Genomic DNA, 13,753 nt, shown 5'->3' with positions numbered 1-13,753 from the left:
TCTGTTGGTAACAGAGACCCTTCATTGGGCTGAGAAACCTTTTGGGGAAAAGATTTCTTTCAGTTCTTTTCAAAATAAAACAGGAGCGATACTCTACATCGTGAACTGCAATGTTTATCAAGCTGAGTATGGCTTTGTGTGTACACAGCATTGAATAGCTCAAGCTCAGGTGGAAAAAAGAACAGAGCAGAAACGTCTTAAAAACCTGACTCAGAAAATAACATTCTTTCCACTTCAATGTTGCACAGAGTAATGAGCTGTTGCAATGCGTGTTTAGAACTCAGCCTCATTCCAGACAGAGATCCCTTTTAAAATCTGACTGTCAGATGCTGGGGGGGTAACGGTTTGGGGATGATCAAATCAGCAAAGGGCACCTCCCTGTATGAGCCATGGGTCTGTTTGTCGTTATTATTGTCTCTCTCGAAAGGGCAGGCTACTGCAATGCATCTGCCCAATGAGACACTTTTTGCCAGATCTATCGTGACATAAAGTTCAAGGCAAAAGTCATATAAATAGAGCCGCTTCCCAGAAGTGCAGACCCGTGACTGCTTTGAAAGTGGTCTGGGGCTGACCGAAGTTCACCACGCCACGGGGCTGCTCTCTGACCTTTGATTTTCGCTCCCACTATTCAACCTTGACACTCATGCATTAGTGAAGAGGACAGGAGCCGCAGCCTTTTAGGCTTTGTGAGCTGTTCCCCAGAAAATGGTGAAAAACTTCTGGACGTGGCTCGAAATGGACAGCCGTTGAATGCCACGGTGAGATACTGGCTGAGAGTCACCAGAATTGTACCCCTCATTCTTTTGTATAAAACTGATTTTGAAATTTGCCCAGGGATCAAGTAAATTGTTTCCCTGATGATGCTAGCGGTATTTGTGCTCATGCTGTAGCGGATGCTGAGAAGCTTTTTAAGATATGGATGAACCAGTCTGTGTAGCCAATGTAGCAAATGTACTTGTTGTCTACTGAATTTCCTTGCCATGAGATTTAAAATAAATTTAGCACTATTAACAGCACCAACTATCATCATTTATCTAAAACATTTTTTCAAATCAGTATGTTTTGGAATCTAGCTTGAGAGCTGTATTAATCTGCTATACTTTGCCATTTCTGTTGAGAGCATTACGTCCTCAGTTCACTCTTGCTCGTGGTTTAAGCATAGGCACTTATTAATGTGCACCTATGTGTCTCACATTTAGTTACTGAACTGTGAGCCTCACAGCTACGATATCTTCGCTGTCATTTATTACCAACAGCTAATACAGAAATGTGACTGGACCACAACCAATAAACCCACACACCCCCACACTGTGAAACAGTGCCTGTGAGACTGGGCACAGAGGGACATCTTTATGATTGGCTGGTCATTATGATTGTGTTTTGAGCTAGTTTGCATAAGAACACTTCAGCTAAAATATACAAAGATGTATTGTACTGTTGTGATGCTTTTGAATTGATATCGCAAATTTAACACTGGATGTGTAAAGAGGTTCTGAAGAGTGGCTGCAGAATTTACAGATATCGTTAAAGTTTCCCATTATGATGTCACTATAAAATGTGCAGCTTTGCAGAGGTCCCTCTATGAGGTCATCTTGAACAAATGAAATATTGTTAATGAAGCTGAAAACTCACAATCATTTTCAAGGCCGCACTCTACAGGCTTGACAAAATAGTGAGTTCATTTTCAGTTTTGAAATCCTTTAAGGCCTTTATACAGCATTATCATTGTGAGTCTCCTTTAGCCTGGCTGAGATGCTTAATAAGCCTCTAAATGTCAGACTCCAGCAGCTCTGGAGATCCGGCACTGAGCTCTAACTGCAGCTCTTTGAAACCTCAGCTGAGCTGACAAAGAAAAGGACAGCGCGAGTGACACACTGCCAGTGTTGGCAACTGTTCAGAGCAGACGGTCTCTGGTTGGCCCCACAAAGGGACTTTTTTGCGGCCAGACATGGCTGGTATTAGGGTTGAGGGTCATTCAGAGGGAAATTTAGTTCCTTTTCTTAATGTGTTCTGCAAGCTTTTTGAGGGGTTGCCCTGATAAACATGCAAAATCAGTCTAATGGAAGTATCACAAGGATCCTGAAAATAGCACCTCTAGATTTGACAACCTGACCCACTTCTGCTATTAATTCAGGTCCCACTATATTAGTTAGTGGAGTATAATAAACTGAGTTAAAAAAAAAAAAGAATGATGTCATAATGCATTATTTAATCACAATGTATTATTGTGATATCATAATCAAGCCCACTCACTGTCCTGTGGATCTTTTCCTCCAGGTCCTGATTGATCCTCTGGAGGGCAGAGTAGCCACTCTGTATCCTGGAAGGAGAGAGGACCTGTGTCACTGTGGTTGCAGAAGACAGGCACTGTGAGCTGGTTGCTGAAATTAACTACAGTTTAACAAACTTAACATGTATCTAGATAGAATTTGTTACTCAAAGTAATGAAAAAAAAAACAAGTTGCTGCAGGAAACTGGAAACTGCCCCTTAAGCACACACACACACACACACACACACACACACACACACATACCTCAGTTTGTTATGTCATGTGAATGCGCAAGTGTCAACATCGCAATCATGTCAAATTCGAATTTCCCCAGCGAACAAGCATCTACCGCGAAAAGAACTGTGCATGAGGTGAATAAGCTGATGCCGCTAGCAGGGGGCGACAGAGTCACACATGGGCATGTATCACGCCATGGCGTCGGGTGGCAGTGTTATCCGGTGGTTAAGGGTTAAAGACCTACGATTATAATCAAAATTGTGTAGGTTGGATTCTCAAGCAGTGCGATTGCTATGCCATTTAGTAGGCTACATACATCAGTAAATGTCCAGTTGTGGAAATGGATGCCGTGTAACGTCTAAAACTGATAGCTATGTGTGGTTCTCTTCATACATAATGCCCCATGGTCAACCATTGAGTGTGTTCCTGAGGCTTATGAGGCTTTTAGCGCAATCAACGTTCGTTGTTACACGTTTCACGACAAAACCATCTTCTAGCTACCACGTCATTGTTGTGTTCCGTTTCACTCCGACAGACTGCACGGTGATAACTTTGATATGAAACCCATGTGCGCATGACACCCCCACACACGATGGCTTTTAAGAAGATGGCGTTTAAGAAGTGTACGCATTCTGGGCGTAGGGAAGCTTCGAGCGCGCTTGGTATCCACAATCGCGCAACCAAAGCGGAGCATCGCATTGGAAAAGCCCTGCGGCGATTATTGCGGTCGAGTGAGAACGCATCGATGACAGCCAGGGAAGGGTTTTTAAATGCGCTTTTCACGACTGCACAGTTTTCCTGCTCAAACCTATTAGCCTCAGGAGAGTGCGAGACGAAGCGATTTTAATTAAACAAACCGTGAGGCACAACTGCAGTCAGCTTCTGTTTCAAGCGCCTTCACAATGATCTCCAAACCAAAAGTTATAACCACCAGTACCACCACCACTCTTCCCGATGTAAAAAACAAAAAAAAAAAAAAGGAGGAAAGAAACAGGAGAGTCGATGCTCATAGGGGGTACCCCCTTGGTGCTGCTCCCCTTTTTCCGAAGGATCGAGGAGGGGGAAGGGTCAGTTTAAACTTAAATATTTCATTACCCACATGTGGGTCATGGGAAATATGAACATGTGTCTAAATAATGCCAAAACTGGGAAAATTATATTTATCTATATTTCCTCAGTTTTTTTTCCTTCTTGAGCGTGACCCAGAAAAAAGAGGAAGTGATTTTTGAAAACCCATTTCAATCTTTTCCCTCTCTCCTTTCTTGGCGGTTTGGAATTCACGTTGCGTTGGGAGCGCGCGAAGCTCCTGAAAAATCAAAGGGATTCCGACCGTTGCTCATGCGGAAAAGAGGCTTTCCTCCGATCTCCCTGTAAATGAATCACAATGGGAACTGTCAGATGCTCCGGTCCTCGTCACATCAAAACGCTTCGTGCGACACAATCTTATCGCTTCCAGCCTCCAGTGAATTCACATCATATCACGTCAACGAAATCTTATGAATCCATATCACGTTAATTCGTATTCTGACCCCAGCCTTGGGTCAATTCTGATACGGTACTATAGAGCTATTAGTCACACTTTAAACGAAGTGTTGCTTATAAAGGCTTTTTGAAGCATATGTAAAGCCTTCATAAACACGACATAATGCCTTCATAAACCATACACAAGCAAATGTCATACTTCATAAATGGAGACATAACACTTTCTTATGCAACACTTTATGCCAAATGTAACATAACCAAGAATGTCACCTGCATTTAGCCTTTAGCCGTACATAAGCCGTTCTTACACTTCCTGTGATATGCGGCTAACATGCTTAAAAACTTTGCAATTCACTCAGGATATGAGGATTTGTCAAATAAATGACATAGGAATGGAAAGATCAAATTAGCCTCTCATGGAGTCATTTTCTAATAGGAGTAGGAACTCATTGAGATCAATTACCTACCGATAATCTTTATAGTTACATTATCATTATACTGATTGCATGGTTTGTATTGTATTGAGGTCTTCCCTCCCATGCAATTTAGATGGGTTTTTTTCACAAGATAAATTAGATAGTTTGGAAACTAAAGAGAAAATTCACATGAACAGAAAGGTTTTATGGTGAATCAAATGTGTCAAAGCGAGGATCATGCACAGACCTCCTGGTAGCCTTAGTCAAGGTGTGATTTGAGTTGAGGCAGTGTACTTCATACTGCATATTAGTTGCAGGTAGTAATGGGTTTCATAAAATGTTAAGATGTGATAGCCTGATAGGGTCTACAAAAATCTGTCTATCTGGCATCAACATTGATCTCCTGGTAGAGGGAAAATCGTGGGATCACAGCAGCTCATTACAAGCACTGGAGCCTTTATGTGACCTTTAAAATAATGTGTTCTTTAATACAGATCAGTCACTAGACTGTGAGGCATCTGAACATGCAGGCCCAGAGCAAAGCCTGGGCGCAGAGTTATCACAGCACCCAGCCTCACTCTCTCACTCCTGGGGTAGCATGGTGGGGGGAGAGGGGGACAGGGCGAGGTGGAACCACTCTGGACATACCGGCGCAGCTTGTCGGTGAACTTCTCCAGCTCCTCCTGGGCCCGGCGCAGCTCAGTCTCCAGGTATTGGCGGGTGGAGTCGAACTCTGCCTCCAGAAGCTCCAGCTTGTGGGTGGTGTAGGACAGCCGCTTGCGCAGGTCCTCCTTCTGCTCCTGCAGAGAGCTGGGCAGACAACAGGCTTGTAATTATCATGATAATTATTAATTATTATTATTACTACAGGAGAGCCTCACCATTTGTACAAACATTTGTGCCAAGCAGAACTCTGTGTTCCCACTCTGCAAAGTGCCGCACCAACACCTACAATGTCACATTTATTTTCCAGATGAATTAACACATATATATATATATATATATTACATATAATATTACATATCCCTTGCTTATGGCATTAGCAACAGATTCTGTTTGTACAGAAGAGAATTATTGGTCCAGTGCAGTATTTGCAGATTTTCCTGGGGGGGGGGGATATGTTCCTTCGATCCCTGCAAACTGCAAGGATCTCGAATGTTGTCACAAACAGAGAACTTTGACTCAAACTGTATGATGTGACCAATGAGAGAAGTTAGAATAAAAAAAGACTCTAAATATAGAATTCTAATGCAAATGTAATTCACATGCAATTAGTTTAATATACTGTGTTATGGAAAGTATCTTTAAGGTGAAAAAAGGGGATTTTAGAAGCAAAAAAAGGCAAGATAAATAACTTTGTCATTAAATGAAGTGTGAACAGAGAAGGAATCAGAGGATGGGGCATTACTGGGGTATAATTTTGAGAGGTAATGAAAGATGGATGAACAGTGAGACAGTTGCCATAACACCAACACCACTTGCATGAGATGAGTGATGAATAATGATTATGGGATGTATTAATATCACTTCCTTAACACACTCCTGGCCCTGGCAAACCACAGATGTTAGGGGTCATATAAGTACAGGATAATCTCAGTATTAAAGGTCACACTCATGCTGTATCCATATAGATGTTCCTACTTGTGCATGGCTGCTGCCACCAAAACCTGAAGAAGGTGGGGTCTACTACATAATGTCCCACCCCATCCCACCAACTATGCCCACAGTTCCTCCCTCCAGGTGAATGCCATTCTCTCAGGCTGGCCAGAAGGTTTGAGGCTGGGGTATAGGGGATTTACAAGGGGTATTCTTTGAGCTCGTCCTTTGGACTTGTTATTCTTTTCCAACATTTTCTTTTCTTGCAGTATTCAGTAGAAGCACACAGATTGGTTTCTATCAGGGCCACCAGCTCCTCTTTGATTTCTGTCCAAGTACTTGTCTTTTTTTAACAAAACGAAGTCAGACAAAGGAGTTGATGAAACAAATGCCTCAGTCTGGTGCTGTTTCTTCTGTTCTGTGTACTTCTTCATGCAGAGACACCTCACCCTAAATATAATGTCATTGTTACCCCACATTTCCCTCAGATATCTGATTGGCTCAATGACTCAGATGTGGCTCAGATGTCTCTTGACACCTCCCATCCACTTCCATGTACCCACACACATTGGTCTCTGATTGGTTCAGAGATGCCTGATACCTTCTTGACTTCTCCCAATGACTCCCGGCCGCCTGTGCACATCAACTTGGCAGGTCCTGACCACAGTCCTGCAGGGTGTGATGTAACCAGGCCTTAATGAGGATGTGGATGTGCTTGGGTGAGCACTAGCTGCAGCAGACTGCAGTGATGCCCTGCCGGAGTCACACTGGGCTCAAAGTCCATTCAGATAACATGATGCCACTGAAGTGCCTCACCTGCTTAGCAAACTGTTCTGTTTTCAATTACCTTTAACATCTGTCCATCTGGCCTCATCCTGAATAGTGCTTTGAGATTTCCCTGCACACACAAGTAGCAATTGGAGACTGAGGCTTCATTAGCAAAGGAAGGGTGAAAGAACAACTGGAGCTTTCTTGTGCTATCATGTGTGACTCACTGATTGTGGCCAATCACATCGTTTTGGCATGGCAAGAAACATCTTTTGATTGGTTCACCAGTGACTGACAAGGCATGCTCTCCCCTTTGTGGGGTTCATGAAGCCTCATTTTCACTGCATGAAGTGTGCTGTATAAATAAAATATGTATCACTCTAGTCACGAGGCACTGCAGACATTTCCTGCTGCAACGTTTCAGTCCAGTCCTAACTGCGTCATGGCTGGGTATCTTTTCCTCATCCCCTAAGCTTGTTGTGGGTGTTTGGATCTGAGGTGTCTTAATTTGATGGAGAGGGACATGGGGTTTTTGTGTTCATGGGTGTCAATGCCAGTGCACTAGGATGTGTTTAACACCTCAGGGTAAGCAGGAAAACATCACTGAATCTGGTGTACCTCCATCAAAACCCAGGTTTAGTACATGCTTGCACTTAAGTGAGAAGCAGAATGTGCTCATTCTCATAAGAACACATTTAAACTAGAGTCTGGAAATCAAGCTGAGTGCAGAGCTCTGAGTTACACTGGCAGACAAGACGCTTAGTTCTTAATTTGCCGGAAAATGGAATAAAGCAATGCTAATTTTTTGCATATCAGCATGTTTAAAAAAAAGTGCACAAAAGTCCAAAATGTGCTCAGCATAGCCCCAAACGCTCCAAATGCTTTAAATGAACTGATTATGCTACACTACTGATGATCTCTCTCTTTTATTCCTGTGAAAAACAGGGAGAAACGACAGGCCATTTACATCTTAATTGAATCTTTCTGATTGGTTGAATCAGTGTTTTTTCCCCTCCCGGTTTCCCAGTTGGCGCATAGCATCTCTTTCAGCTTTTTTCCTTCTGATCAGGTTATCCCTTTATTATCAAAGAGTGGTTGACAGAGTGGGGACCCTTGTTAAAGCCGCCATTACAGCTTTACCGCTGCCTAATGGCACTTCCACATTAGATTTTTACCAAAACTTCAGTTGGGCTGGAGATCCCTGCACTGAAGCACAAAACGTCCAGACACCCTGAAGCCAGATCTTCCTTTGCTTTACATGTTAAAACCATGCATCGAGTCAGTTTTGTTCCCTCCTACTGTGCTTCAAATGGCAGCAGAAGGAGCAACAAGCTAATCAGATCCCAAAATGAAACTCATTTAAGGGGTGGAGAATAGCAGGGACTGCCCTCTGGGCTTCAATCACACTTTTGCCAGTGTTAGCCGGAACTGTGGTGTAGAAGTACCTAGAGTCCCTTTTTGATTGCTAACAGGAAGTCACATCAAAAGTATATCCTTTCAAGAAAGCAGTTACTTTCCTGTAATGGGTTAGTCAAAGCAAAAAAGACAATATCCAAAGGTAATTTTCCTCCACTGCAGAGTATGTGCACAAATTTTATGATCACCTCAAGGACTAACTGCGTACATGATGAACTCGGGGTTTTGAACACATTCAAAACAAAGACACTTTGTAATGGAGAGAGGTGGGCGATAAAGTAAAATCGAATTCGAGCTTTCACAGAATTGCTTGAGGGGTCTGTATTGACAGATGGGGGCGGAATGGTATCGGGTTTCCGTCCATAATGACATCACAGACGGAGCACCCCCGGAGGCTGCAGTGAGGAGTACTAGTCAATCCTCTCTTTGCTTGCATGGATTCACTGAAAAATCAGAAGGGTTACTCACTAGAGACTTCAATTCATGCAGGAATGTGAGAATCTGTTTTGAACAAGTAAGTGCATTGTGCGTGCGTGTGTGAGCGTATGTGTGTGCGCAAGTGTGTGCATATATGTGTCTGTGTGTTTGTGTGTGTGCACACGTGCTTCAGTGTCTGTGCAGGTGTGCAAATCTCTAAGTGAGAGGTAATGTCTGAGCAATCCCTTTTTCGTGTGCAGTGAGCCGCTCAAAATTTTACCCTCTGCCACATTGATCACTGCAAACTGTTGGGATACCGAGCCTGGCTTTCTCACAGCCCTGATAAATGAATAAAACTGGAAGTAAGGTAACTGTGCTCTGGAGAGCAACACTGCAGTACTGATGAGCTCCTGTCTTCAGCTGTGGACTGAGGGATGTACAGACGTGGCTAATCACGCAAACGGCAACGTTAAAAAGGAAGTGCGGCGGGAGAGATGGGACTTTGAGGTGATTTTGAGGTGGAAATGACAGCAGTCATGCGTGAAGACTCCACGGCTGTTTGAAGTGACAGAGATGGGTGACACGATTACATGCGTCCGAGGGCCAACCCAAAGCTGACCCGCACAAAATGGCACCCAGGTGGCAGATGGCTCTTGAGCGTGCCTCTTACCTCTTCTTCTGATGCTTACAACCATTTCTGGAGTTTTTTAGCGCCGTTTTCCCAATGTAAATCTTTTTCATGTTTCTCTCTCTCTCTCGCATGTGTGATAGCTTATCTCTGTGGGACGGCGAGGTCCGTTCTGGCTTTTAAGTGGCGGGCTCCTTTGGCTAAAGGGGTTAAGTGTTCCCCGAAGCAAGAGAGAGGGGTCTACCTGCGCAGATCCTGTCAACAGAGCAGAAAAACAGGTTTGCAATCATCCAAGGCACCGGTTCACTCCACCGCCTCATGCAGACCATGCATTCAGCTGGTCTGCAACACATAAAGACACTCGGCTCTGCAGTTATATGAATGTGAACTGCCCAACTGCACTGTGCACCAGCATGCAGGAACTTCGCTTATTACATCAGTAGTGTACGTACACTTAGGGTTACCACAACATAAAATTGGTTGTTCACTTAAAGCCTCGGATTTGACAATTCAAATGTGGCTTGCATCGCTCGGATACAGCGCTATCAGAAAAAAGTAGGACACAGCGACTGGGATGAGAAAGGCTTTGGTACTAGCAAGATAAAATAGACTCCCGCAGCTACAAACAGAAATGCACTGCTATCTCTCAAAGAAGAGGAAAAAATAATTACATTGAAATGAGGCTAGTGTTGTTTTTTTGTATTGTAGAACACAGACACAGACCATCTAATTCAACTAACACTGTTTCCATAATTAGTCCCCTTATCAAAACGAATTGCTAATTATATGGTCTTGTGCTGACCTATGGGACTTCCCTCATAATTGATATTCATTTGATCCCAGCACCCAGTGGAGTGGTAGGAAGGCCTCTTCCCTTCGGTTGATTAATCCATCTCCTGTCTGCCAAATGCTATTAAAGTTGTCTCTTGCATTTTGTTTGTGTTGGGGGGCCATTACTGCCCATCAGAAGAGCTTATTCTTTTTGACCGCTTTATCTTCTTTTGCCAAGCTGGGGGTCGATGGCACCTCTTAGGAAACATGTCCTACCCCATCAATCCATCTTAGAACGTGGAACACAAGGGTCACAGCAATTCACCCTCGCCATTTACCTCGGCCAAAATATCACAAACAGGACTGAGGAATCTGGCCTACAAATTTCCCCTCAGTGGTTGAACATGATAGCTATCTGGCCTGACAGAGGCTTGAGGTGAAAAGACTCATGGAAAAAGAATATTTTGGATATGGTCAACACAGCCCCTCTCCATAGTGATGCTGCTGTGTAGCGAGGAGAAAGGCAGGCGAAAATGACTCCAGGATAGTGACATGGGCCAGAAACAATTGAGGCATGACCACTCATCTCCCTCTATCAGGAGAGACAGCACTTTCCGCCATGGTATTTAATTGTATCACCCTTTCCTTTTCAAGTCCCACGCAACAAGAGACTCAGCTTCGGGGAGGCCCAAGTCATAGGCACACGCAGTGCACAGAACTCAAACAGGGGGGAACCTCCTGGGTGAATGCTTTTATCTGCCGGCAAGTGCCAGAACCGCAACTAGTGGCCCGGACCAGGAGGAATAGCTAGTCTGTTTTATAACCAGATTTCAGCAGAGAGATGAGGCAACTTGCAAAAAATCATTGAGGGAGCCTCTAATTGAGTGTCATATTTTGATGATACTCGGTGAGGAGAAAAAACAGGTCTGCATATGCAAGCACAACTGGGACTGCAAGGCTGAGCGGGTCCAAAGAAATGTCTTTGCACTTTACGAGACTGTACATGGTGGTCCTCCCATGGCACATTATTAAAGAGAGGAATTACTGACATCACTCTGTTTTCACCATATCAGTGGATTCTTATGCACATTTATGCCAGGAACCCCAAAGGTCCAATAATGAGAGTAAATGGGACTCTCAAAATCAAATTAAACCCTAAGACCACCAAATCATCTTCAAAGAACACCCAAGTAAAAAAATAGCATTAGTAACCCTAACCAGGCTGCACTTACAAGTAGAAATAAATGCAATTGTGAATTGAAATGAGCTGGTTCTACAATACTAAACTCATAATGTCCCAAACAGCATATCCATTCAAAACCTTTTTTACCACAAACCACCATTGTGTTGCAGTCTATATAGAAAGTCTTTAACATTTAAACAAACTTCTGATTTCAGGAGTGCATTATTTTCATAAAGCTTGCTTTCAATACGAGCACCCAATGTCACAAATCTTCATTTCAGTATCACAAAATAACTATAACCCACAAACATAATAGAGAGTTACAACTGGCATATATTACACTCCCTTGAGACAGAGCCAATATACAGCTGGTGACACTCTTAAAAACACGACACACATCAGATAAATTAACTTTTAATGAATCAGAAAAGTATTCCCAACACACTGCAGAATAGTCTGTTCAAATTCCCATAAGAAACCTCTATCCAGTTTGCAAAAGAGCTGTTCTTCCTTGCACACATTGAAGGAGACACTGCCTTTAATCTGGTATGTGCCTCTGCTCCAGAAATGGTTTTCAGTTCTCTCAGCAAACTGTAGTCAACACGGTGTAGAGCTGCACAAGGTGAAGCAAGTAATGATACAAACAGGAGTAGTAGACTAAAGGGCTAAGCTTGAAGGCTAAAGGTGAGGGTTAAAGGGGGAGGGTTAAACGGTGAGGGTTAAAGGGTGAGGGTTGAAGGGGAAGGATTAAATGGTAAGGGTTGAAGGATGGAGCTTGAAGGTTAAAAGGTGAGTGATGAAGGGTGAGGGTTAAAGGTTAAATTGTGAGAGCTGAAGGGTGGAGCTTGAAGGTCAAAAGATGAGAGCTGAAAGGTAAAGCTTGAAGTTTAAAGGGTGATAGTTGAAGGGTAACGGTTAAAGGGAGGAAGGTAAATGGTGGAAGGATTGATGGGATGAGGAATTGACGCACAGGGCCAGGCCTTAGTTTCACACAGCTGGGGATGACTTTCCTGCCCACACCTGTTCCCTCTCTCTCCCTGGAATCCTTACAGAAAGCAAAAGCCAGGAAAAGCTACAACACGCACCCAACATCTATAAATTACCCATCCCGGACCCTTTTATCGGGTGAAGGATTGCTATGCCTATCTCAACAGTTTCCTTGGGGTTAATTTTCAATTAATTCTTGACTTTGTCCAGACAGCATGAAATGTATTCCAAGATCTAATCAGATTTGCATTTTCGATGATTACTGTGAAATAAACTGCTGATAATTTTTCAGAGAACAGCCTAGAGTGGTTCTCTTCACAATGTGCTAACAACGAGACAAGCCTGATTCTGCCAACAGCTGAGAACGTATTCCCAGACATAGGCTGTGTGTGCGCGTGTGTGTGTGTTTGCGTGGGCGAGTGTCCCTGTTCTTCTGGGGAAGTGGAGCTGGAATGAGCACAAGTACACAAACATCGGTTTTATCTGTGACATTTAGAAATGTCAAAAGTGTGAAGACTCATTCTACATAAAGATTGTGAATTTCAACATTCATCCATTTTTTTGGGGGGATATGTGGCTTTTCAAGCAGCTATCCATATCATCCATAAAGTGCAAATTGTACCACCACCTCTAAAGCCCACCTCCATACTCTATAATAAGTTGGGGGACAATTCTGCATTTCCTTGACAACAATGTTTATGTCTCAACATCTTTCAGAGATATCTGAATCAGGGGGAGGAGACAGGTGAACTGCTGAAGCTGACTGGCCAAGCCCGATTATCCTTTGTTGCTTGACCCTCCCCAAACCTAGCTGCTGACTACCAAAAGCAATTACTGACCAGTAAAAATCCAGTTGTATAATTGGACTGCTGAACAGGAAGGGAGCATTATAACTCACACCGGGTACAGGCACCCGCTTAGCAAGTAAATAATGGTAAAAACAATATCAGATACGAGACAGTGCTGAGCTCCTCTGAGCCATTTCCTCTGAAGGGACTGCAGCCATAATGAGACCCAGCCTAGAGGAAAAAAACAGCTCAATTTTCCTTTGCTGAGCCAAACAGCACAGCAGGGACTGCTCGCACCCCCAGAGCAGAATGGCTTTATTAAAAATTGATGCATAATCGGCAACATAAAACTTCACTGGCAAAATGGCCCCCATGTTCTGTAATACTCCCGAGCAGGAGTGGAGCGGGTGATAAACATTAAAGAATGATAATTGCCAGGAAGTGTGTCTTCCAGTGCGTGTCATGGCACATACGTGAGTTTGAGGGAGGTGGTTTGTCGCTGCATATGGCAGTGCAAATGTGTGCTCTGATTGGCTGGCCTCAGCACAGTTCGGATGGAGCCTAGAAGGGAGATTTGGCCTGGTGAGTTCAGACAGATGGTCACTCTCCAGGCAGCCCCTTGGCTCAATGAGACTTCTGCTGTCATAAAAATGCAAAAACTTTTATATCGCTTTCTCTGTGTCCTCTTGGTACTGCATGGTACTGAAGGAGAGGTATTATTGCACATAATCCTGTTATTTCGTGATTAATAGTGTTCCCTGGTGTAATTACATCACTTGACTTTACCCAAGAGG

At 43.5% G+C, this 13,753-nt stretch overlaps 1 protein-coding gene across 2 annotated transcripts in view; it reads right to left on the bottom strand.

Annotated features, from left to right (window-relative positions):
- The window catches only part of LOC118792046 (brain-enriched guanylate kinase-associated protein-like), a 34,669-nt gene that overhangs the window by 11,867 nt on the left and 9,049 nt on the right, over nucleotides 1-13,753 (bottom strand). The window contains exons 2-4 of one of the 2 annotated variants that reach the window (XM_036549741.1): nucleotides 9,273-9,485; nucleotides 5,054-5,215; nucleotides 2,254-2,320 (exon numbers count right to left, since the gene is read on the bottom strand). In XM_036549741.1, the coding sequence (XP_036405634.1) occupies nucleotides 2,254-2,320; nucleotides 5,054-5,215; nucleotides 9,273-9,364 (321 nt within the window). In that variant the 5' untranslated portion in view covers nucleotides 9,365-9,485. The remainder of the gene's footprint in view (nucleotides 1-2,253; nucleotides 2,321-5,053; nucleotides 5,216-9,272; nucleotides 9,486-13,753) is intronic. The other variant, XM_036549742.1, reaches the window with a different exon arrangement.

The sequence above is a fragment of the Megalops cyprinoides genome, chromosome 17 (assembly GCF_013368585.1).
Source record: "Megalops cyprinoides isolate fMegCyp1 chromosome 17, fMegCyp1.pri, whole genome shotgun sequence".
Taxonomy (NCBI): domain Eukaryota; kingdom Metazoa; phylum Chordata; class Actinopteri; order Elopiformes; family Megalopidae; genus Megalops; species Megalops cyprinoides.
The sequence above is the reverse complement of the archived record's forward strand: the minus strand, read 5'-3'. Positions and strand labels throughout refer to the sequence as shown.